Below are 25,672 nucleotides of genomic sequence, written 5' to 3'. Positions count from 1 at the left end.
AAAGGAAAATGTTGCATCCAGCAGCACGAGAAAAGTTAAAGATTCATATGACATATCCTATTTTATTTTATTTTATTTTATTGTTATGAAAGTATTTTTAAATGAATTTGTAATTTTTTTTTAAATGTTTCAAGAAATTTAAAAAATACTTAAAAAATATATAAAATTATTATACACTTATCTATAAGAATCTTCGGATGGGTGGCAGGTTAATTAGAGTTAACAGTGTGTTTAAATATTGAAATGAGTTGAGTTGAGTTGAATTGAGATGATAAAATATTGTTGAAATATTATTTTTTAATATTATTATTATTTTGAAATTTGAAAAAGTTGAATTGTTTATTATATTTTGTGTTGAAATTTAAAAAAGTTATAATGATGAGTTGAGATGAGTTGAGAACAGTTCAAGATCCAAACAAAGACTTTATATAGTTTATAGCGTACGGACCGGACCACCTGCGCTCCGGTTTTCACGTTCTTTGGGTTAAATTGGGGTACTATTGAGACGATTACAATCTCGTAACTGATTGGTAGATGATATTACCAGCCTTTTACGTTAAATATTGGATTCAGGAATTTAACAAAGGCCCAAATGTTCTTAATAGTTAATAGTACGTTTTTTCAGTTCCAATGAACAAACTTTTTATGGCAGGACAAGGAAGCCCATGTAAGATGATTTGTGCACATGTACTTTGGCCGCATCCAACATTTATTTTGTGTAATTGCATATGTTTCCTTACTAAGAAGGTTAATATATAAAATACTCAATTAAATGTGGATGAAATGAATGAGTCATTATTTGAATTCGAAAGAAAAGCACAATTTAATTTATTTTTATTTTAACACTTCCCTGGAATAATTTTTTTAATAAGTAATTCCAACATTTAAAATAAATGAAGTGGATCAAGATTTTGACATTATTTTAACTGTTATGCAATATAAATTGAGATCTATATGATCTTTGTTTTCTAATCAAAGACTTACCTTAAGTTATGATGGATATATGATAAATTTTATGATAATTATAAAAATAGAACTCTTAAATAATATAAGTTAATTATCTTGATATGATTTTATCTTATCTATGATGCCTAAAAAAAAAAATTTAGTTATAAAATGATTACACAGAAATAAACTCATAAACTAACGTGATTTAATATAGTATGTCAAATTATAAAATTATTTTTATTATAAAGTAGATCTAATAGATGATATTATTAACTCACGTTAATTTATAGATTTATTTTTATATAATTCTAGTCTATGAAGCAATTCATTAAAAAAAAAAAGAGGTCATGCTTGGAAAATCTCACTGCTTTTATATCCTAACAACCAAACGACACCCATCATAGCATTACACTTCCCGGAGGCGTCAAAGGGAGAATACAATGCACAGACCTCAAAGAGAGAGCTTTGTCATACAATTACTAAGTGGTCGTGAAGCTCTTCCTGATCAGGCCAGCACTGTCCCTCCCAAGTTCAACTTTTCAGATCAGATGAAGCTCTTTAATAGTTTCCGCAAGATTCTCATGCGACTATTATTCTCACTCCCTTCTCGCGGGTCTTCAGCTGCATCCGGAATGGCAGCGAGGCAAAAGAACTGCGACACAAACGTATCTCATGAGCCGCCAAAGACTTCATGCAGCTCCTATTACTCGTCTCACTCCCATTACAACGAGGCCATCGCCGACTGCATTGAGTTCTTCAACAAATCGTCGCAGGACGGGATTTTGGACAGTCGTAAATCCGATGTTCAGGTTTGACTTACTTTAATGATATATATCATGTTTAATTACCAATGTTTCAGCTTTTCTTTTCTTGGTCTCTTTTCGTGCTTGCTTTGGGTTCTAAGCACATTCATACGGAAGAAGAAGGAAAATATGAGGGATTGAGTTCAGTGCTGTCCTGTTTTATTCGTTACCTATATAATCTTCTTTTCTCGGATCTTGACCTTCAATTGATACATATATAGCGCTCATGTTTGCTATCATGCATGTCACTTTGCAAATTGATCGATGATTGATTGAAGTAAACCTTAAATATGAATATGTTTTAGTATCTCGTACGTGCATGTTCTTTCATCTTCGGCTTCTCCTTCACCTGGTGCATGCTCATGTGGGCTTGAGCTCAGGAATCGGTTATATGGGAGAGAGGGTCCAAGAGTACTAGATCCTCAGTAACTACTTTGTTTTGATCCAGACAAACCTTATAAACAGACCATGATCAAGAGGACAATGTCTCCAGCAACAATTGTGGGGACAGAAAAAAAGAGCACTACAAAAATAAATGAAAATTTTTATTTGTTGGTTGCCTCGTATATTTCCTGCCAAATTTTGCAGAAATTTTTAGGTTTATGACTTGTGCTCAATCTGTCACTGGGCATTTAGGTGGGCTAGTACTCTATCTCCGGCCTATTTACGTGGTCACTAATGAAAGGTCTTTGCGACTCTTTGACCGGTATTGATGGTACCCTATTCTACATTGGGGACCGTTTGAAGTTATTGGGTTGGGCCACCACCCGTAAAACACCCCAAACAGGGTTCAATTTTGTGGTAGACATGAAAGAGAGATCGTAAATGTGCCATTTTTAACATGGTAGTAATACGCTTGCTATCTCATTACTATTTATCTATTACTTATATATATTTTAAGTTTTTTTATTTTTTTATTATTTTCTTTTAAGTATTTTTTTAACATCCTTAATCACTAAGAAAAAATTAAAAAAATATATAATTTTACTAATAATCACTTCCTTAATCATTAGATAAAATTAAAAATTAAAAAAATTAAATATAAAAAGAGTAGTAGATGGATAGTAATAGAGTAATAACCCTATCATTATTATTTTCAATAAGAACAATTCTACACAATCTCTCCAACCTCCACACACCTTCTCACCCTCTCGCTCCACATAAAGTGTTGTGTACACAGATTGTGTAGATTTTTTTTTCAATAATGGGAATTATTTGAAAAGTTCACTTTATTTTATCTGGTTATGGTCATGTACACTTCATTTTTATTCTATTTCCATTATAGATGTGATGTTATTTATCAATAATTAGATCAATTCTTATTATTTAAATTATAAATTTAATAATTAATGATTAATGCCACGTCATTACAATAAGATAGAAAAAAAGTATAATGTATAGCAAAATCCCAAAACGTATCATACATAAATAATTGTATACAAGGGACGGAAAACTTGTTTCATCAACCATATGCTTAACCCATCAAGTGGCTTAGACAGACTGAAATTTGGATCAAGTAATTGCTCACACAGTCTTGAGCTGAGAGTACATAATTTGAAAAAAAAAAAAAAAAAGAGTAGAAAAGAAAATTAAAGGAATAGCTCCAAGAAGAAAGTATTGGTTTATACGTCCGACAGTATTTTATTGCATTATATATAACTCTCTTATTGAACATCTACCACTCATACTCCACTTAAAACTTCCTTTCATTCCAGACCAACTTGAGTACTGCATGGCTGGAATTGCAGGAAGAAATTGAAATAAAACTCGACAAAAAAAAAAAAAAAGAGCACTTATTATTATTATTATTGTTGGAACACAAAAAACTATATGTTGAACGTTTTGAAATGCACCTAAGGAACACGAGACAATGCGCCTCCTCATGAGCTGCCTTTTTTCTTGGAAAAAATCCCTCCAAGTAGAGGGATCAATGGCTTTTTCTTCTTCTTGATAGAAGGGTGTCTCTCAAGTTTTTCTACGCCTTGTGGGATTAAAACTTGTTCTAACGATGGAGGATTTGCAAAAGTCACATATCTTTTCTTTTGAAACTCCATTATTCCTTTCTCTTGATCTTCGTCTTCTGAGTTTTGTTTTTTGACCTCAAATCTCGTCGAGTCCTCAACAAACTTGACGTCTACAAACTCTGTTTCCATCAGTTTTTCGGATTCACGTTCCTTCAGTTGTTGGAGCTCATGCTTTGTGCGTTCAAGCTCTTCCTTCATAGAAGAGAGGCAATTTGCCATAATCATGCCTTCTTCTTTTGCTTTTTGGAGGCTTTGTCTTGTCTCTTCTAGTTCAGATATTGCAACATTTCCAAGCCTCGAAGGGCCATGCCCATTAATTTCGCTACCTCCACTGTGCATCTATATAACAAATCAACTTAGTATGAAACAAAACATCTTTTTTTCTTATATGAAATTATTCACTCAATCATCCATGGAGGGCATGCAATGTGTGGGACTATTTCAGGATTCAAGACTACCAATGTGCCCACTGGATAATATATATATATATATATATATATGAAAGAGTTCATTAGCAATATATATTGTTCTTCATTTTCTTATTTGCTTAAGACAGTTTGGTAAAAGGAAAAGGCTAAGGTCACCGAGACATTCTCCTTAGAAATTGTCTCCATTTTTTTACTTAATAGTTAATGAGGTATTTTTTAATGAGTTTGCAATTTTATTTTATTTTTAAAAAATGATTGAAGTGATTTAAAAAATGCTTGGAAAAAAATCACACAAAATTAAAGCACTTATCGGTGGGCAGTCGGTGCCTTAGCACTGGCCTTGGTAAAATGGAAGTAGTACTACTGGAGGCTTTTTTTAAATGGAATAAACTGGACGTAGGTCATATGGCTATGTAACATTCGATGCATGGTGACCCGCCCTTTAATTAATCCGTGATCTATATATGTTATATAGCTAGGGAGAATGCGTGTTAGGTGACTAATTGGTATCTATTCATTGCAAAGAAAGAGACTTATTCCCTAGTAAAGCTTATATTACAATAGTATAAAGTTGCTAGAAAGTGCAGTTTTAATGCAAACTATAATATTATATTTATGCACCTTTATTCCGTCACATGATGATGAAGTAAACGCCAAAAACTGTAGCAATATTCTCACCACCCATACATAATTAGCAAGTAGCTAGCTACTGATCATTGGATATGCTGGTCATGTAACATAAAAAAGAAAATGCTTGTTTCATGATGTTCTTAATTTTATCATCATAAATTCCTAGCTATCGGTTTAAAAAATCTGAATAATAAATATTTAAATATATTTAAAAATTTTAATACCATTCATGCAAATAGATCCATTGGAAGGGAGGAATGAATTGAGAGTGCGTGAGACGTTAATGTCGTCGCTCCAGATAATATATATAATACCGGATATCAAATAGAAAGAAACTAATTATTAATATAGTCGATCTGAAGATAACAATGTATGCCTAAAAATATCAATCTCCAAGCAAAATTACCGTAGCAATCTAAGTTACAAAACCGGATATGGTGAATAATGAAAGGTCACCTCTTTGAGTTTGCTGGCATAGAGCTCCCCAGCTAGAACTTTCTCGCCAAACAATGTCACGGCCTCTTTGACGGACCTGAAGGGCGCCCTCGTGTCTATCTCCACCCTTTTGATAACCACAACTCCGTCTTCCTTATCCATATTCATTCACCGAGAGAGACAGAGAACAGAGGCGGTTGTAGAATTGATTTTGAACGAAAGACAGAAACAAGGATGTTCTTTTTGTTTCGATTTGAGAGAGAGAGAGAGAGAGAGAGAGAGAGTTTATGTGTGTGGGAAAGGCTGATTTGGCCGAGGAAGAAGGGTGACAGATATAATATATCATGGAAGTGGGGGGGGAGCTTCTTTTCTTCGCGTCCACTTCACTAGAATTCTGTTGCTGCTGCTATATATATTTTGAAGGTGAATCCGGTGGTTGGAGGCTCTAGGTTATATGGATCTGCTTGGCCACTACTTATTCAGCAAAAGAGAGAGGGACTCTTCACCTATAGCCAACTGAAGAAAGGCCCACTTGTCTCCGTTTCCTCAGTTGGGAGGAGCCTCATTACACAACAGATCATAGGCTAGCTTGTGTTGCATACATGCATCTGGTAATTTTGGTATTTTTTTTTTAACCTTGTTTTATCCTTAAAAGAGTGAGGGATTGGTACTTTAAAAAGGAAAACATTAGAGACATAAAGGAATCTCACAAAAGGATCTCACACACTGATGTGGCACACTGTGTGAGTATGCCACATTTCCTTCCCTTCTTTTTTTTCCTTACCTTTTTTCCTCCACCCTTGCAATTCCCCTCCCACGCAGCTTGTTGTGCACGGGAGCTCCCATCCCCCCGCCAGAAGGTGCTGCTTAAACTGCCAGCAGATTTTGCCGGCCTTGAGGTGGTCCATGGCGGCGACAATAATGGTGGAGACAGGCAGAGACAGAGAGGGAAAGGGGGAGGAGGGGAAGGGAATCGCATAGGAGAGGCGCTGCCGTGAATGGGATAGTGCCGCTTGGACCGTCGGCAGCTTTTGCCAGCCCTGAGATAGTCCCCGACCACCATGGTGGCAATGAGAAGGAGTGAAGATGAGCTGAGATAGAGGGAAAGAGGGAGGAGGGGAGGGGAGATGCACAGGAAAAAAAAAGTAGGAAGATGTAGCACGTTAGTGTGTGTTACGTCAGTATGTGGGATCGCTTTATATCTATAGCAACCCTCCTTTAAAAATGGTCCATTTCGTTCAAAACGACCTTAATTAAGTCTAAGGTTTATGGTTCCTCATCGTTAATTCTGGAGTGAAACTCAAGAGTATTACCTTTTAAGAGAGGTCCAAGTTGGGCACTGCATCATGTCAGGCTGGTCCATTTCCTCCTTGCAATTATACGTATTTATAATACACCCCACTCGGACCATTAGCTTTCAACATTTTCGTGGCCAATCACTGCATGCTGTATATTGTATCGGTTAGTAGCGGGAAAGGTGTCTTTCTATCTTTAGTAGATTTCTATCTCTTAAAAGCGTTGTTTGGGAATGAGATCGTATCATCTCATTTTAAAATTTCTCATCTCATTTTATTTTTAAACATCACTCAAATAATAATATTTTTCAATTTTAAATTTTTAAATTTTTTATCTAATCTTTACAATTTTTTCAAACTTTCAAACAAAATATAAAAAATTAATTCAACTTTTCTAAATTCTAAAAAAAAAAATTATATTATAATAATATTATAATTTTATAATTTTTTATTCAATTTTTTCTCTATCATTTTTCAAAATTTCATAAAACATTTCAGCTCAAAACATTTTACTACTATTCATATACTAATTCATTACTATTTACATATTTTTCATTTCATCTAATTCTTTAAACATCTTAGTAAATAAATTCGATGACTCAATAGTGTGCAGACTTGAGTTTCTCGTTCAATGAATTTTAGCTATAATTAAGGGTAATGATATATATATTAATGTCCCGTTTGAATGTTAGTTTAGATGTTAAGATAAGTTTATATATCTTTATGAAAAATTAAAAAAAGTTATGTATCCCGTATGTAAAGAAGTGTTGAGTTGAAAAAAATTGTGAGTTTCACGTATAAAGAAGTTTTGAGTTGAGATGAGTTTAGTAATTTGAGAATTAGATATTGAATTCAGTTTAAAATTAGATTGAACTAGTTTCAAATAGGGCATAAAACTTATGAAGAAAGAGCGTGCATAAAAGTATATAATCGGGCTATACCCTTTTATACAATCTATTTAAGTGTGTAAACTTCACGCATTTATTTTTGAAAAATTAAATAAATTCGAGATTTATATGAAATTTTATTTTTTATTAGTGGACTATATTGTTTTTAAAAAGAGTATGTGAAACTTGCTAAGATTGTATTTAACGTTACTTATTTACTTTAGTTATGTGAGAAGTGATTACGAGGACTAAATTTAGAATGAAAAATAGTATTACTTTACTTAAGCAAGTACGATACAATAAGCCACTTATATTATTTTTTTATCAATTAATACAATTGAGAACGACTATCAGTAGAATTATTATAATATATAACACAAAATGGTTTGATTTATGGACAAAATCTTTCCTATTTATTTTGATATATGTATAATTTTTATTTTATCTAAAGCGCAATCCACTGTTTCTTAACTTTATTTAATTTTTTTGTAGCTACATTTTTTTCAACCTATCAGTATCATATGACAGATACGCAGCAAACTATACGGTTTGGTTTGTATATAGAGAGTTGAAATGATTTGTAAATAGTAAAATAAAAATTAAATTATTTATTATATTTTATGTAAAAATTTAGAAAAATTATTTTTAAATTTAAATAAGTTAAATTGTTTATTAAATTTTATGTAAAAATTTAAAAAAATTATAATAATAAAATGAGATAAATTGAAATGAATTTTAAATTCAAATTAGACCTAATCAGCAGTCCAATAAATAAAAGGAAAAGTTTACCAGAATCGCCAGGTGTAACATGAGCGTATGGTGCACGCTAGGGCATATGAGAATATCCCAACAGAAGTAAAACGCTGAATGGTTTGACCGAACGAGGAGGACAAAGCTTAGATATTGCGTCCACATCGTCATCTCCGCCCACCCAGACGGCAAAGCTCGCCAGCTTGGTAGTTTGTTCTCCCGTAATTTTTTATTTTTATATTTGATAGAAAAGCTAAGGAACAGTTATGTAGGTCGTTAGATAGCCAATACCCGTTAACTGAAAACTTAATAACAAAATCGAACAACAGTTGAATCCTTCCCAGCAACAGATAAGATCAACAAACACATTACTCTCACTGTATATGTTCTTTCTGTGAATCACTTTTAGGAGGTAAATTGAAAATTTTATGTTTTTTGGAAAGTTTAAAATATTAAGTTTTAAAATTATGATTGTTTTGGAATTTTAAAAAGTTAAATTTGAATTGAAAAAGTTGAATAATTGATTATATTTTGTATGATAATTTAAAAAAAATGTAGCGATCAGACAAGATATAACGATGAGATTTGATAAAAATTTTGTGTTCCGTCTCTTCCTTCTTCTTAGATCTTACCGTCTGCTACCAATGTTTGTCGCCGCGACCTACCCCGCAGTCGGATCGTTTTGTCTCCCACGATCCCTCCGGCGTACGCCTCGGTTCAGGATGGCCGTTCGATCTAGCGCGATCTCCGTCGGCCCATTACTCACCAAGTTAAAGCACGACTGTGCAACTCCCTTGCCTGTCCTCCACCACGTGGCGAACGCCATGGCTGCCGATATGCGCTCTGGGCTTGCGATTGACGGTGGCAGTGATCTCAAGATGATACTCAGCTATGTTGACAGTCTCCCAACTGGGTCTGTATGTTATGTTAACTCTGAAATTCCATGTTACTTTGATCCTAACTCACTCTCTCTCTCTATATATATAGTTGCTGCTCTTCTTGGTAGTTACTTTGCTGACTTGGTTTTTACTTCAGTTTACTAGAACTTAGTGTAGTGTTTGATCTTACACATTTTGGAATAGTCTTTTGTTCCTTTTATTTGGCGACAAAGTTTTTGATTCCTAATATGTCAAACAAAGGTGCCTTAAAGTAGGTATAGATCAAGAAAGCCTCCCAGCACCCGCAGCAGCGCCCCCCCCCCCCCCCCCCCCCCCGGGAACCTTTGTTTTCCTGACTTTCGTTCTCTTACTTGTTTGAGGATTCAAAAGATGCTTCCGGTAATTTGGACGTTTTTGTGGGCAAACTATCACTTATACCCGAAGCCTACATTACTTGTAAAAAAAAAATCTCCGAAGCCTACATTGATAGAAAATTGTGACTGATTTTATATGAAATCAGGCTCAAACTTAGTACAGCCCGCTCTGATACCATAATAAGCTGGCATTTACCTTTTATTGAAAATCCTCAGCAATTACATCTCTTTTTAACTTAATACAAATGATAATTTATCATTTACACCGACCAATTTAATTGTTATCTACTTTTTATGTTATATTTTGAAAGGAATGAGAAAGGGTTGTTCTATGCGCTGGATCTTGGTGGAACAAACTTTCGGGTGCTGAGGGTTCAGTTAGGTGGGAAGGAAGATGGTGTGATCGCAACCGAGTCCGAGCAAGTATCAATTCCTCAAGATCTCATGTTTGGTACCTCTGAGGTCTGTTTGCCCATACATTTTAGTATAATGTTAAGTCTGTTTTGGCAATATGTTTTCGAGCTATTCTTCATTTTTTTGAGTCCCAAAACTGTAGGAGCTTTTCAATTTTATTGCTTCTGGGTTGGGAAAATTTGCTCAAAGGGAGGGTGGGAAGTTTAGCATGCAATCTGGAAGGAAAAGAGAAATTGGATTCACATTTTCTTTCCCCGTGAGGCAGACGTCTATAGATTCTGGCATACTAATCAAGTGGACCAAGGGGTTTGCGGTCTCTGGAACGGTTCGTATTTCCCCACTTTCTTAATTGTATGAGCAGGAAATGATAATATCGATGGTCTTGGCCTCGTTTGTAACATCCGTATTAGCATGAACTGAAATCTGTTTGTCCTCTTCAATTCAATTAGCTGTAATCCTGAAAAAGGCAGAAATAAAATCCAAAGTATGTATTCATCACAGTCACATTAATTTATTGTAGATCATAGGAGACCAAAGGAGAAGTTCTGTTCTATGAGGAAAGTCTTATCTGAGTGGAATTTCTAACAATGTTGTCTTAGAAACATAAATGTTATAAACTTTCTTGAAAACATACTTGTATTTCCCCTCCAGTTCTAGAGACTTCTTGGTTTGTGAGATTCTGGTTGGTTTCTTGCTCCATTGATTGATTGCAATTTTTGACAGGATTTCAGAAAGAGAGCCAGTTAATGACATGGTAAGATTAAGGCATGAAGCAGAACTGATTGAATCTAGGTTAAACGATGGTTTTGTAAATCATTGATTATCAATTCCAATTCCCTGAGAAATGAGCTTTGAATAAAGTTTCACTATAACGTTTTGTGGCTGATCCGACTCATATTAACTTCTCTTTTCTCAATAGAGTCAATGTTTGATAGCCTGATTCTGTATGGTAATTTTCCTTGTTTATTAAATTGATAATCAATTCATATTAACTCCAGTCAATGGAGTCATGTTTCTTGTTTCTATTTCTACATCCCAACTAGGTGTTTTCTCTTGTATACATCCAGTGTACTTGGCTATGCCTATTAGTATTAATAAATTTTTACTTACAAAAAAAAAAAAATGGTAATTTTCAGCCATATTTCCTTGGGAATGATGTCATAGTCTATTAAATTGATACAAGCATAATGGGAAACTTTGAACTCCTTACAGGCCGGAAGAGATGTAGTGGCTTGTTTGAATGAGGCAATGGAAAGGCAAGGACTGGAGATGCAAGTATCTGCCCTGGTATGTTGTTTCTCAGGCTTACATCCTACTTGGAGAGTAAAACAATGAAACAATGTATAGTTGATAAATCGATGCAATGTAGGTTAATGATGCAGTCGGGACGTTAGCTGGAGCAAGGTACTGGGATGATGATGTCATGGTTGCCGTCATTTTGGGTACTGGAACGAATGCTTGCTATATTGAATGGATGGATGCTATTCCTAAGCTTCAGAGTCATGTGTCTTCTTCGGGAAGAACGGTGTATATGAGTGCTCCAACTCTTTTCTCTCTTTAGTACTTTTCTAATACTCATAGTTTAGATTTTTCTAAATGATTCGTTGATGCAGATTATAAATACTGAGTGGGGAGCGTTCTCAAAAGGTCTTCCTTTAACTGTTTTTGATAGAGATATGGATGCTGCAACTATTAATCCTGGTGAGCAGGTAACCTCGGGGTTTTGTCATCAGTGTTAATTTACTTTTGTTGGTTCAGACTACAGAAGTTATCAACTGTGGATCATATGGCATCAACAGATCTTTGAGAAGACAATCTCTGGAATGTATCTTGGTGAAATTGTAAGAAGAGTGCTACTGAAGATGGCTGAAGAAGGAGCTCTGTTTGGTGATTCTTCTCCAGAAAAACTGTCCACACCGTTTGTACTCCGGTAACCTGAAGTTCTCTTTAGCATACAATTCACCTTAGAGTCAAATTTGTAGATCTATATCAATCTTGTTGCTATTTGGTAGAAGTTGGACCTACACTTAATTAGCAAATCGGTGCTGTTGCCGTCTGTATTTCACCTTGGGATCTATTTTTCCCCCACTTTTTGGGTCTCATATCCATAACAAAGATATTTGTGGTGATTTGAATAAATCTCCTGGATCAGTAATGGGAAAATAGCCCTTTTAGGAAATAATGCTCTCTCTCTCTCTCTATCCACATCGTCGTCACGCTGTTCTGATGTACAATGAAATTAAAGAGCAGAAGGAAATCTGTTTATTAGGAATTGTTAGAAAAATCTATTTGAATAAAGGTAAAATCTACAGCTGATTGTGTGAAACGTCAAGTACTGATTATTTTGAACAGCTTCATGAAGGATGTGAATTTACTCTCGTCAGATAGAACTGCTAGTTAACTCAAAACACTGTAGTCCTGTTCCATCATATTGCCTCTATCCGAATCTTTTCTGGTCCTGTGTCCTTGCATCTTCATTTCAAATCCAAAAATACTATCTAGTTATTCTAGTATGGGAGCTGGGTATAGAGTTGGCTTTCACTCTCCCTTCAGGATTATCCCTCTCTTCTCTGATGCTAATCTTGGTTAATTATAATTGGATTCTTACTATAGTAGTGTCTTCTAAACTAATTTTGCAGGACCCCAGATGTTTGTGCTATGCAGCAGGATGACTCTGATGATCTTAAAGTTGTTGGCTCAATTCTCCATGATTTAGCTTCGGTAAGCTCCTTGCCTTGTCTCACCCTTTTGAAATTCATCCTCTTATATTGTGTTGGTGAATCGGAGGTTTGGGAACATGCACTGGGAATAACTTGGGAACTCAAGATTAGTTGTGAATATTTATCGAAGGCATCTTGGTAACTCAAAATATTTTAATCAATTTTTGAGTGTGGGAATGCAATGCACTATATATCAGAAGAATTTGTTTTCTCCCTCACAAACCAACAGTTCACATTGTTTTCCAAACAACAGTTTTGCCTACTTCTATGTATCATGTGAAAGGCAGAAAAGCATTTGTTTTGTTGAATGAAAGAGACAACATTTGTGACACTTCCTTTGGACCATAAATATAATGATGATAACCACCATAGTAAGATATATATATACATATATATATCTGCAATATGTTTGAATAGTTTTTTGGAATGCCCTTGAAGCTTTCTATGATTTCTTTTACTAAAGGATCGATTTCTTTGGTCTTGTTTTCTTTTTTTTAATCTTGGGAGTAGGTCGAGAGCAACATAAGTGCAAGGAAGATTGTCGTGGAGGTTTGCGACACTATAGTGAAGAGAGGTGGCCGCTTAGCTGGTGCAGGAATTGTGGGAATCCTGCAAAAGATGGAGGAGGATTCAAAAGGTCTGATATTTGGGAAGAGGACAGTGGTGGCTATGGATGGAGGCTTGTATGAACATTACCCCCAGTATAGAAGATACCTGCAGGATGCGGTTACAGAGCTTCTAGGGTCGGAATTATCAAAGAATGTGGTTATAGAACACACTAAAGATGGGTCTGGTATAGGAGCTGCTCTCTTGGCAGCAGCCAACTCGATGTACGGTCACGACTTGTAGGAAACTAGTAACATCCTGATCACACCAAGCAATATGTTGCCGCGCAATTTATCTTCAAGTCAGAAAGCAGAGAATTTTGGTTTTGTATTGTAATTTGATTTGGCATTGGTTTAAGAATAAGAGCAAAGAACACGATGCTAGCCGATAAATTACGCTTCCAGATTGTAGTTTAGCCGTGATCTGTGGAACTTATGTGCGCCGTCGAAATATATGGTGAAATTTTGTGTATTTTTTAATGCAGGAAACATTATCTATCAATTCAACAATTATGGTCAAGGTCTGTAGTCAATCACTCTTGGATTTATTTTTATAGGTAACCCAATCGTACTCCTTTCAGACGATGCCATTCGAATGACTTTCAAAAGATTTCGGAAAACGCGAGTTTCTCATAGGAAAAATGCCTAGATAATTTTTTTTTTTTTTTTTAATGAGCTAAGATAATTTCTTTTTATTACACATTCTCTCTGCCTAACTTCTAATTACAATTTTGTTTTTGGGTAAGCAATTGCATAACATTTTATCATATATATAAATGTATAAATGCATGTCAATGTGATGTCGATTATGTCTCATTTTGTTATATATTATATTTCTATTTATTTTTTCAAAGTAATCTTGTTTATCTATTTTTAAATTTATTATTTTAAAAAGTAAGAACTAATTTACGACTCAATCAATAATAATATGTTAGCATACCATTGTAGTGATAACTAATTTAGGATGGTTGTAAATAAATAACACATGCGGTTATTGGCATCCAATTGTAACATAACAGACCTCTTTTCAAAATGTCATGTAAGATATAAATTTAATTTTTTTCTTTTAAATTAATTTAAATTATATAAAATATAGAAATATTTTAGTTAAAAATAGATTTTATAAAAATAAAATTATAAATTAACGTGATTGATTAATATAATATGTTAAATTGTAAAACTATTTTTATTCTTACAGATTTAATAAATTGATATAATTTTATATAATTTATTAAATCTATTATAACGAAATCTTCTCTTTTATTAATATATCATTTACAATTATTTATTTATTTATTTTGTTGTCTGTGACTTGTACACGCGTTGGATTTCCATCTCTGAATCCCCCTTGCTTCTTTCAAAGACTTTAACCTGCGACGGCATTGAAAAAGGAAATTGTGCCCTAGGCTAGATTTTCGCTCTCTCTAAATAAATATTTGAACTTCCAGTTGCTCTCTGCTTAATTCCCCTTTTATTTTTTGCAAGAATGGTATTCCAATCAAGTCAAATTCATTTTCAATTAGGTTTTGATTATGAATCGGTTCATATGTTCTTGACTATTTCTTTAACTCTTTGATTTGGCAGATCCGGTTCATACTATTACAGAACAGGCAGGGAAAGACCCGTCTTGCCAAGTACTATGTTCCTCTCGAAGATTCCGAGAAGCACAAGGTCGAATACGAGGTATGATCTTCATCTTTTTTGCTTTGAATTTTATGACGGTGTTGTTTTGGTAGGAAATTTTCTAGGTGTGTATTTGGTGGTTTTGTAGGTCCATCGATTGGTAGTAAACAGAGATCCCAAGTTCACAAATTTCGTCGAGGTCGAATTTCTTTATTTTGATCTATTTATCTTCTGCATTTATTTTTTTACGATATTTGGGCTCACAATTTGTTGGGATATGTATGGGAATTGGAGCTATGATTTTACGTGTCTTGTATTTGTTGCCCAAGAAAAGAAAGCTTATAATCTCTATTGAACTGCCTACTAAGCTTAATCTCCAAGCTAGGGCTAGGTTAAATCTGCTGACTGAAAAGTATCTACACCCTGGCTTGGTTTGATCAGCTTTGTGCGTGATGCAAGTCTTTGTCATAATTATTAGCAATGCATCAATTTGGCTATAATTTTTTTTTTTTTTAAAAAGTTTTCCAGGGTTTTACATTTTCTATAGCCTGCCTTCGTAGTTAATGTGTTATGTATTATTGCTACATCTAATGTTTCCTGATGTTTTTATTCACTGAATACCTGATTATAATGCTTGTTTCAGTTCCGCACACACAAAGTAATCTATAGGCGATATGCGGGGTTATTTTTCTCACTCTGTGTTGACATTACTGACAATGAGTTGGCCTATTTGGAGTGCATCCATTTATTTGTGGAGATATTGGATCATTTCTTCAGCAATGTGTGCGAGCTAGATTTGGTTTTCAACTTTCACAAGGTTTGCCTCTTATCTAATGTTTCCTGATGTTAATTGCTTTCCTTGTTCATATGGAAGCATCATGAATTAATCAGTGCATAGGCGTGCTCCTCCTCATTTTTGCTCCTCATGTGAATAGCATGTTGGGCTACTGAAGGGTTCCTGTGTTGCATACCTACAAAGATGGAATTTGTTCCTCTCGTAAAAAAAAAAATTATATATATATATATTAAAAAAAAAAGTGAACTTAGTGAAGAGCCACCCTATCATTCATATGATTTTGGATTTGATTTTGGTGGAAATCATACCTGAAATTTCTTTGGTGCCCTTGTACATTATACTATGCAGTACAATCTCTGATTTCCTTTGTGTTGGACTAGTCATGCTGCACAATTCATATGCATTCCCAACTTCCCACCCTTCTTTTGGTTGAGCATGCATAATAGCATATACTATCTTTAAGTCTTATCGACTCCAGTGGGAAGTATTATGGACCTAAGATCATAGAGTATATTGCTTGATCTAAAAACTTATGATATTTTCGAATCCATCCCTTCTGCATGTGTGTTTTTTTTGAAGATATCGGTCTGATCATTTTATATCCTCTCACTCTTTCTTTTTCCTTTTTATTAGGTATATCTTATACTTGATGAATTCATTCTTGCTGGAGAGCTCCAAGAAACAAGCAAAAAGGTATGCATATTACTAAGTGCTTTTCCTCGTCTGTATCTGGAGTATGCCATACTGAAGCTTGTTTGCCTTTTTCTCACGCATTTTTTTTCCTATGTGATTCTTTTAGGGGATACAGTTATGAGTTGGGGATGGATCCCCAGTTCTGCCACGCCTCATTATACTTGGGGCAGGTGGTGGTGCTACTATACCCTTAGGCTATTGGCCTTCCCTTCTCACATATATTGATAATAGAATATGGTTTATCGTGCACCACTACAGCACCAACCTTAGTATGATAGTTGTATCCCTGTTTAACGTGATCTATTTATTTGTTACAACTTTCCTTGCCTAGGGCCTGTCCCGGGATTTAGTCAGAACACTGTTTTCGAACACCCTGGTGCCAATAAATAAAAAAATTATTTGTTACAACTTAGAAGCAACCAGTATTGATTGTTCTTTAAGATATCTATTGTGTAATACTAACAGAATGTTAAGTGAATATTCATTCAATGAATACAGTGAGTATTGCATGAATAAATAGGTTAAATCTGGACCAGCATAGACATATTGCCAACGAATTTTGCCCATATTTCTGATTTTGGCTTTACCTTGCAGGCTATTATTGAGAGAATGGGGGAACTGGAAAAGTTAGAGTGAGATTATTACGAGTGTATTGGGAGTTGCAGCTTATTGCTCCTTTCTTGTGGTCATCGGTTTTGCTGTAGTTTGCTTACAAAATTCTTGCTGCGAAATTCATCTTGTAATATCAGAAAATTGAACGAAATTTAAGTGTTCTTTTTTCAGCGCTCCAACGTGTTTCTCCTCCTTCCCTCCATTCCCGTTGTTTGTTACTATATATGTGATTATATTCATATTCAATCAATAAAGGCCAGTATACATGAACGTGGCTGTGTACGTTCGCGCTCCCGATTGTTGTGTGTACTTTCATGGACGCAATCCCTTTGCAAGGTTGATTCCTCTCAGTTGCGAGCTAGTGAGAAATCTTTTAGCCAAAGAGAGGGCTTCATGTTCCTGCTACATCTCCCATTGCTGTGAAATAATTATCGAGATATTCGATGTAATATTGCCAGGAGAAGGAAAGAAAAATCAAATAAAAAGCAAAACGGAGGAATGAAAATGATGGAACCCTATTTTTGTTTTTCGCCTTTTATATAAGAATTGAGTATTGGCCCGTTTAGATTTAGAGATGAGTTGAGATGATTTTATATGAGTTGAATAAAATATTATTAAAATATTATTTTTTAATATTATTGTTTTAGGATTTGAAAAAGTTAAATTATTTATTATATTTTGTATGAGAATTAAGAAAAATTGTAATAATGAGATGAGATAAAATACTTTTCAAATTCAAACAGCGTGAAATGATTTGAGATGAGTTGAAGTAAATTTTCAATCTAAACCGGGCTTAATAGAGTTTTGTGAAATGGAAGAAAACTAAGTTGTAGACTTGATAAGTGGTGTAATGTGTAGAAAGTCGTTTATTTTTATAGTCGTAAAAGAGTAAGAAATCTTCTAAAAAAATGGACTGAAACTTGTATCAAAATAATAATAATAAATAAATAAATAAAAAGAAGAGAAATTGAGCAAGATGCTACAAAGAACGGCTCCCCGTTTGGATAAGAGGAGATAACCACGAGGCCAAAATATCAACGCGTAAGCTAATCCAAATGCTCATTTTAGTCGAAATTTGAGTATAATTCTTTAAGCATCGTGCTACTGCTACACCCACCGATCCTTTAGTAAAAATGTTTAAGGTGTAGTCCGAAAGATTCTCCTGATTAGGATATTTAACTATCTTTTTTCATACAATTTTTTTTATACCCTTAAAAATTTTTTTAAAAAAATCACAACATCATTAAAAAAAACACTTCTTTCATCATTAAGTAAAAAAAAAAAAAAATCAGAAAAATGTCTTGAGACCACCATTTTCCATTCTTTAAATAGCCCCCTAATTTGACTAGCCATCCCTCCAATAGCTTTTTTTTTTTAGTTTGCTACGGTTGCTCTCCTCCAAACATAACTGTACAATTGTGGCAAAGGCGAATAATTTTTTAGGAGTTTTATATTTAAATGGAATATAAGACTATTGAGATATGGATTTTTTGAAAGTTAGTAACAAAAATAAAGAACGGATATTTAAATGAAATCTAAAAAAATAAAAAATAGATTCGGTCTGTGTTATGCTTTTACTATAACTAAATACCTTGGATAATGGATGCATATCTATGTCATGTCAAGAGATATATGTTTCTTATCTAACGGTCCATTCTAAGGTCTCGTTTGAATTTAAAATTCAATTCATCTCAACACATCATTACAACTTTCTTAAATTTCTACACAAAATATAATAAATAATTCAACTTTTTCAAATTTTAAAACAATAATAATATTAAAAATAATATTTTATTCAACTCGTCTAAAACTATTTAAACTAATCTTAACTCATCTCTGAATCCAAACGTGACCCTTAATAAGATTCGAATCTAAAATTCTTACTCTAGTAAGATTAGATAATGATGCATAAGTATTTTTGAAAAATGAAATTTTTTTTTTTTTTTTTTTTTTTTGTTTGGGGTGGGGGGAGCGAAACACTCAAGTAAATGTTGACAATTCAAATACTAATGCTGTTATTGGGCAATAGCGTAAAAGAATAAAAAGAAGGCAAACCAAATCTATGACAAAGCTGGGTTGATTCCGACCACAATTTTCAACTTTGACAAATTCCATCTTACGTGTTTGGTAGTACCAACCTGTTGCGTTGCCTAATGTTTGAATGTGCTACCCCTTGCAATGAGTTCAATTCCAATGAATTGTTAGCTGAAGAAAATAGTCCTACCAAGATGATGAAGTGTCACTGTCAATACGTTTGTTTGAATCCGGTAAAACTCAGCCCACCAATGCCTCAAATATGGAAAATGATAAAGCTACTACTCATTTACTACTCATTTTATATTTAATTTTTTTTTTAATTTTTAATTTTATTTAATGGTTAAAGAAGTGACTATTAATAAAATTATATATTTTTTTAATTTTTCTTAATGATTAAGAATGTTAAAAAAATACTTAAAAAAAATGATAAAAAAATAAAAAATTTAAAATGAACTATAAGTAGTAAATGGATAGTAATAGAGTAATAATCCTATCACTACCCAAAGTCTCAAGCAGTCCACCCCATTCAAAGTACAAAATCCGAATGACTGGCAGAGACAATTTGGCAGCATAGGCAAGAATTGCAAGGGATACATACGAACACGCCATGGACCCACAATCTACAAGTTTGCTCGAAATTTAATGCAATTGAACAAAGGGTGGCATTGAAAGTTTGGGGCTTTTAGACTTCTAGCTTGAGTATTGAGAGAACATGTACCATTATGTCTTCATCCCGTATCCAAACTCTAGAAAGGGGAAAGAAAAATAAGGTACAAGAAAGTAAAGTTCAATGACGTTGAAATATCATAATGCATTTAATAGGAAGGAACCCTTTCAACACAAAAGCGTGTTGAATCGACACTTCTACTTCTCGGTCCTTAATGCATTAGTTTGCTGCGGAAATTACATCTATAAAATTACATTGGATGGTGCATAATCGGTGACAATCACATGGTTCCAACTTCTACCATGCTTGAATGGAAAAAACTCGTGATCTAAGAACATCCAAAGGTCATTCTTTTTTATGTCTCCATTTCGCTTGCCCCACAAGAGAAAAGACTTCCATTTCTTTCCCCAGCAGTATACATATTGTGATTGGGAGCTCCACTGAAGTTGCTCGAGACCAACTCTGGTCTAAAAATCTCTACTCTTTGGCCCTTCTTACTTTTTGGCCTCTCTTTATTCTGAACGGTTAGCATAAACCTCGTAAAGCAGATGAGGTCAAAACAAGAATGGATGCAAGCAAGAAAGACAACTGTGTGGGGGTACAGGCAAATAGAAATAAACTCAATCCATTCTTTTTGGTGCGGTTCTCTGTAGAAGGCATCAATATGATTAGATATGCTCGTAAAAGGATTATACAACAAAACTCAATTACCATCTCTCCATTCTCCAGCAGTTGATAGGTCTTGGTTTTCCCTCAACATATACATGGCAGCAATTTTCCTCTGCCTACCTCGATGCTCTTCTTTTTCTGATAATTTGGTTTCTGAAATGAATAGTATTGTACGTATATTCAAATACTTGATTATGCTACAGCAAGTCCCGAGAATGAACAGAAAGAACGAATGCAATAATGTGTTACCCATCCATTGTCTCACCAAACAGCTGCCAATGCATTTCACATCAACGGCGCTCATTGCAGAGTAATTGCAATGGTAGTGCACCCGTGGCATGGCACCCACCTCCAGTCTCTTCGTAGACAGAGGAGATAAGGTGGTCTTGTTTTTTTACCCGGGCAGGGGGCAATGATGTAGCAATCGCCATGATGTGCTGCTGTTGTTGAGAGACTGTAGTATACTTGGGGCCCAGTACTTCTAGGGATGAAGGGGATGGTGGGGTAATGGTTTGGGCAAACGGAATCAGCATAGGCAGGTCTTGTCTTCCCTGTTGCCAGCTCGAAACTTGGGTCATGGATGTTGAAGTTCCGCCAGGCCTGTAATGAGCTGCTAGCTGGGCAGCCCAAAGGTGTTGATGTTGCTGCTGCTGTTGTTTTGTCCAGGCCATAGGACTTGGGTTAGGACCACGATATGGACTACCAAGATATGGAGCTACCTGTAGCTGGACCGACAATGAAGCATAATCTAGTTTTAGAACTATAGATGACATAACAAGCCTAACAAGGAACAGCTGTAATAGCTAGCAAAGCCTAAGGTAAATTTGTTATGGTCAGGTTGAGCAAAGAGAAAGTTGCGTAGCAAATTTTTAACTGGCTCCAAAGAATATCCTGCAACAAATTTATATATGTAACCTGAAAGCAAGAATAAAACCTGATGTGCTGCTGCTGGTGCTACTGAACGCTGATCAGGGTAAGCAGAGGAGGTATAGCGAGTTTGAGGCATAGTGAAAGGCATGAGAGTCTGCTGTTGTGCAGGACAATGAAGATAAGGAACTTGGAGTTGTGACAAAGGATCCAACCCATTTCCAGCTCTATTAGCACGGTTCTTAGCTTCTATCTCGCCATCTCCAGCTGACAAGGACAAGAAGTCGAAACTCTGCCAATAATGGAAGAAGTCAAAAGATTGTAGGGGAAGAAATCATTCGCAAATACAATATGAGCTTACCTGCTTCTGTTGAGTGTACACCCCGGATGCCGGAGCCTGGGGCTGATCTTGATGAAGTCGCTGGGGCTGAAGAATATCAGTTTTAGCTTCATTTGAAATTCTTTCAGTGGCAGAATTGCATAGAGCGGCAGAAGACATTACGTCATTTAAACTGTTTCTCACCCCATCAAATCTATTGGTTGCCATTAGAAATCCTAGATTTGATTTTTCCTCTGGTCTCAATTGATTAAGTTGCAGCAGCAACCTCTCCTGGCTCTCTGGCATTTTTGAGATCTGAATGAGATGACTTATATGAACATGAGCAGCACACCTCTTCCATGTATTTTTTTCAACAGTAACTTTTGAAACCTGTGTAGCAACCACATACCAATTCAGATGCTTGAAATAGTAAACACCACTTCAAGAAACATAGCTAAGTTTTTTAAAGTTGGGAACGACAGGTAAGAAGCATGAATAAGATAAATGTTCACCTTTCCACTCGAAGAACCATTTTCAGATGACCTGTGTCTGGAGGCAATCATAGCAGCATCAAGCCAACCCGGAATTCTAGCATCAGAGGACCTGAGATACCTAAATGCATGAGGACATGGGAGCAACAAGAAAACGGATACATGGCGGGTTCAAAAAGAACAAGAATGTAAGAAAATTACTGCAAAGAAGGACCATGACTCCCACCACCATATGAGACAACTGAAGACAATCCCGGCCACAATATCGAACCTTTTGATCAAAGAAAGAGAGTGATGGTGTCAAAATATTTATATCCAACACTATTAAAGACAACAACTTTTGCAACTGAAGCACGAGTCCAGACATGATAATTAGACCTTCCAAGCAAGCTAGAAGTGTACCATTTTTCTTGGGCTCATTGGTTCTATTTTGTTGTTCCAGTTCACTTGCAGTGGTTACGGCCTATAAAGCAAACCAGATGAACCATAAAATTCAGATCTAGATCACTAAAAGAACGTTTAGTCTGAACTTGAAAATAAGAAAATTACGGTTGCTGCCCCCAACGCCATCTCTGGTTTCCTCTCAATTAGAGGGGTTTCTGGTTGTGTGGGTAGATTTAATACGCTGGATCATAAAAAATATAAAAAGAATTATATACAAAGAAAAAAAAAGGGAAAGTTAAGAGAGCCCTTAATCATTTAAAAAGAAAAAGAAAAAACAACGCACCCTGTGTCCAAGCTTAGCTCAGAATTGTGTAATGGCTTTACACTGTCATTGTCACTACTAGCTAAGACTGGCATGCTAGTTAGATTCAGTTGATGTACAGAACAATCTAATTCCATTAGGATTTTCTCTCCAGCGGGCAAATCCGGTTGTTCCTGAATACTGGGTTCGTCCAAAAAAACTATTTTTCCAGTTTCTTTGGGCAATCTATCTGAAGGATCAACAACTTTGGCTGTTATCAAGGGCATTGAGCTCAAGTTGTCTTTTGTAACTGCAGAATCTGATAAACTACAATACTTAACAGACAGACCAAAACAAAGGGAAAAAAATTATCAAAACTTAATACTGTAGAAAGAGCAAAATGAAGAAACCTTGTATGGGCATCGGACTCGCCCTTGATTCTGGCACAGGTTTTTGTTCCCTGGATTTGCTTTCAACTTTACTCTTCTCATTTGCATCATTGTTTGGGAACATTCCGGCCAATGCATACAAGGTCTCCACTACTTCTTCCTCATCTTTTGTTATTGGCCCAGAGAGAGTCTGTTCTGGGGACCAGTCTGAGCCTCCGTGTTTCTACAAAAACAATAGTTGAAATGAACAATGAAGAAAAGCAAAAGTAGGGGATATTTTGATAGTAGACAGCTAGAGAGGGCTAACCACATTGAGTTTGGATTTCTTTGCACCATTCTTTATGGGTGAAGCTTGGACTCCACTGATTGTATCTTTCAGCTTTTTTGAATCTGGTAAAGGTGGAGAAATAGATTCCGGAGAAATAGATTCGCAATTACGCTTCTTCATGGCTGTACATGTTAAAAAAGAAAATTCCCAAACATTAATCCAACAAAATATACCAAGCAATTTTTTTACATTTAATTCAGAAAAGCTTTCCGATTCACTAAAAGCAAAAGTATCTCCCAAGGAAAAGTGAAACTCAGAATAGAATGAAGCAAAAATCTCAAATACCACAGTTCTAGATTTAAGAGAACATATGCACCAATAAAGTTGCAGAATCAATATTTTAAACAAAATTAAATTAGAACACACAGAATCTTGCGTTCAGAAAAAGAAAGAAAAAGCAAAAAGCTTCAGTTTTGCTTCAGACCTAATCCAAACTCACAGAACCAACAAAAAACACACACACCAAAAGGGGAAAAAAAAAAAGACGAAAGAAACTTCCCAGAACCAAAGAAAAACGAACCTAAAATTAAACCCGAGGCTCCAGGTTATCACAACAAACAATTAAAGAAGCTACAAAAATCAAATTAAGGACAGTCCACTCGAAGAAAAATTGTGTAACTAAAATCCACCAGCCTTTTCAATTCGCGAAGCACGCACCTGAACGCAGCTTTCTAGGAACAGAGGCATGATCGACTCCATTGCAGTCATCAAAAAACTGTAGGAAAAAAAAAAAGAAGTTAAACAATTAATAAGCATGTACAATGAACGATAAAAAAAAAACTTCAACTCATCAAAATTGTCGACCTTTTTTGGAATCTTAAATCTCTTGCTAGAACAAGTACTCATAGACGGTGCTTGTAAGCGAAGCTCATCTTCTTTGTCAGACAGATCGCAACCCATTTCGCAGTCTTCGTAGCTTGTGCTCGTCCTACCAACAACACTCAATCTTCTTAGCCTCTCTTTCTTCGATCTTTCCGAATGTACGAAGTTCCCACAAACACCATCAGACCCTTCAAAATCGCACGCAAATAGAAACACACATAAACGACAAGAGCCCGAGAGAAAGGAGATAATAAGGGACACGGGACGCTTATAATCGGCGAGCCTTATCATAAAGAGAAACAAGGAACGCCCAGATAACGACAAGTACAAAATGGGGTGGAGCTTTGTTTTCTTTTTGTATCTTTCTGTGGGAGTAAAATTTACCAGAGAAGAGGTTCTTGGGCGTGGCAAGAGAGAACCGACTGGCTCCACGCCTCACGTCTCGAGCTTTGTCCATTTCTGGCCTCCCAACATCTGAATTTGAAAATGGCTTCGAAAGCTCAGAAGTTCAGAACTCGATCGGGCCCAACCAACCACAGGAAACGCTGAACTTTCCAGATCCTTTAGATTATTTATTCTTCACTCTACTTTCGAGAATTTGAGTTTCTTCAATAACAGAAAAGGGAAAGGGTCAGAGAGAACATCAGAGTACGGAGAAAAAAAAAATCGTTTCTGGGTCCATAATGAAAACAGAAGGAAAATGTAAGAAGAAGGGTAATGAGAACAGCATAGAGAGAATTTCTGTTTGGGTTTTAGTATTTACCGAAAAGCTCGCCGGAAAGAAAACTGAAAAAGTGGCGTTTGGGTTTTCCAAAGAAAGATAAAAATCAATTTTAGTTGCCGCATATCTCTCCGTCTCTCTCTCTGAGCATGAGAGTTAGAGTAGCAGTGCTCGTAATGTTCGCGTCGGTGAAATAAAAAGAAACAAAGGAAGAGACAAAAAGCTAGCAAAGAGATGGCAAAAAAAGTAAGAAAAGTAATTCGTTTAACATGTTCAGAGAATCAGGTTCTTCGTAAAATAAAGCAACAGAGATAAAATCATAAAAGGACCAGAGAGAGAGAGAGAGAGAGAGAGAGGTAAAATAGGCATACAAAAAAGAAAAGCTTTGAAATACCCGTGAAAACTCCTTGAATCAGAATTCCGGATGAATCACAGTCATTCACACTGTAGAATAAAAGGAACCATTAATGCGCGAATCTGCTACAAAACCCAAAGGTCCCAAACCCATCTTCACTACTGAATCCCAAGCAATTGTCACTCTTTCGCGTAATCGAAAAACAATCATATCGGAGAGTCGAAATTTAGACCCGAAAATAAAAGTTCAGTAAATAAATTCAGAGTTCCGAAGCTCGCCTCTACAAAAAGTACAAGCACAGGCTCCGAAAAGAGAACGGAAGAAAACAGAAGCTTTCATACACCAGAGCTCTGAATCTCAATTCTTCTATCACAAAAAGCTCACGGACAAGCTCTGAAAAAAGACCG

General features: G+C 35.4%; 5 protein-coding genes across 15 annotated transcripts; 3 read left to right on the top strand and 2 right to left on the bottom strand.

Moving 5' to 3' along the window:
• The first annotated feature begins 1,377 nt into the window (after positions 1 to 1,377).
• Positions 1,378 to 1,879, top strand: LOC121259209. Its single transcript, XM_041160716.1, has one exon. It carries the CDS (start codon positions 1,389 to 1,391, stop codon positions 1,761 to 1,763), a length of 375 nt encoding a protein of 124 aa, XP_041016650.1. The 5' UTR covers positions 1,378 to 1,388; the 3' UTR covers positions 1,764 to 1,879.
• Positions 1,880 to 3,340: 1,461 nt separating this feature from the next.
• On the bottom strand, positions 3,341 to 5,696 carry LOC121259125 (WEB family protein At1g75720-like). Its single transcript, XM_041160620.1, has 2 exons — positions 5,290 to 5,696; positions 3,341 to 4,114 (listed from the first exon to the last, which is right to left on the bottom strand). The coding sequence occupies exons 1-2, from the start codon at positions 5,434 to 5,436 to the stop codon at positions 3,632 to 3,634; spliced, it is 630 nt and encodes a 209-aa protein (XP_041016554.1). The 5' UTR covers positions 5,437 to 5,696; the 3' UTR covers positions 3,341 to 3,631.
• A 3,112-nt stretch (positions 5,697 to 8,808) lies between these two features.
• LOC121260791 (hexokinase-2, chloroplastic) lies at positions 8,809 to 13,711 on the top strand. 2 transcript variants are annotated; one of them, XM_041162817.1, is made up of 9 exons: positions 8,809 to 9,113; positions 9,764 to 9,914; positions 10,009 to 10,191; positions 11,079 to 11,153; positions 11,236 to 11,391; positions 11,480 to 11,575; positions 11,666 to 11,796; positions 12,506 to 12,587; positions 13,097 to 13,711. In XM_041162817.1, exons 1-9 carry the CDS (start codon positions 8,845 to 8,847, stop codon positions 13,433 to 13,435), a joined length of 1,482 nt encoding a protein of 493 aa, XP_041018751.1. In that variant the 5' UTR covers positions 8,809 to 8,844; the 3' UTR covers positions 13,436 to 13,711. The 2 variants fall into 2 exon arrangements, with proteins under 2 accessions (XP_041018751.1, XP_041018752.1); XM_041162818.1 differs by having other exon boundaries at positions 8,950 to 9,117.
• Positions 13,712 to 14,487: 776 nt separating this feature from the next.
• Positions 14,488 to 17,185, top strand: LOC121260792 (AP-2 complex subunit sigma). The gene is made up of 6 exons (XM_041162819.1): positions 14,488 to 14,680; positions 14,776 to 14,874; positions 14,963 to 15,013; positions 15,458 to 15,631; positions 16,244 to 16,303; positions 16,898 to 17,185. The coding sequence occupies exons 1-6, from the start codon at positions 14,678 to 14,680 to the stop codon at positions 16,937 to 16,939; spliced, it is 429 nt and encodes a 142-aa protein (XP_041018753.1). The 5' UTR covers positions 14,488 to 14,677; the 3' UTR covers positions 16,940 to 17,185.
• Positions 17,186 to 19,743: 2,558 nt separating this feature from the next.
• On the bottom strand, positions 19,744 to 25,522 carry LOC121260790. 10 transcript variants are annotated; one of them, XM_041162815.1, is made up of 14 exons: positions 24,953 to 25,521; positions 24,172 to 24,795; positions 24,025 to 24,082; positions 23,347 to 23,489; positions 23,061 to 23,262; positions 22,693 to 22,969; positions 22,515 to 22,590; positions 22,344 to 22,428; positions 22,167 to 22,236; positions 21,987 to 22,086; positions 21,679 to 21,864; positions 21,517 to 21,582; positions 21,223 to 21,447; positions 19,744 to 21,013 (listed from the first exon to the last, which is right to left on the bottom strand). In XM_041162815.1, the coding sequence occupies exons 2-14, from the start codon at positions 24,478 to 24,480 to the stop codon at positions 20,579 to 20,581; spliced, it is 2,232 nt and encodes a 743-aa protein (XP_041018749.1). In that variant the 5' UTR covers positions 24,481 to 24,795; positions 24,953 to 25,521; the 3' UTR covers positions 19,744 to 20,578. The 10 variants fall into 10 exon arrangements, with proteins under 10 accessions (XP_041018749.1, XP_041018745.1, XP_041018750.1 ...); XM_041162811.1 differs by having other exon boundaries at positions 21,517 to 21,864; positions 24,172 to 24,377; positions 24,574 to 24,795; XM_041162816.1 differs by having other exon boundaries at positions 21,987 to 22,077; positions 22,368 to 22,428; positions 24,953 to 25,518.
• Between the last annotated feature and the right edge of the window lie 150 nt (positions 25,523 to 25,672).

This window comes from Juglans microcarpa x Juglans regia, chromosome 4D (assembly GCF_004785595.1).
Source record: "Juglans microcarpa x Juglans regia isolate MS1-56 chromosome 4D, Jm3101_v1.0, whole genome shotgun sequence".
Classification (NCBI taxonomy): domain Eukaryota; kingdom Viridiplantae; phylum Streptophyta; class Magnoliopsida; order Fagales; family Juglandaceae; genus Juglans; species Juglans microcarpa x Juglans regia.
This window is presented reverse-complemented; position numbering and strand designations above follow the sequence as displayed.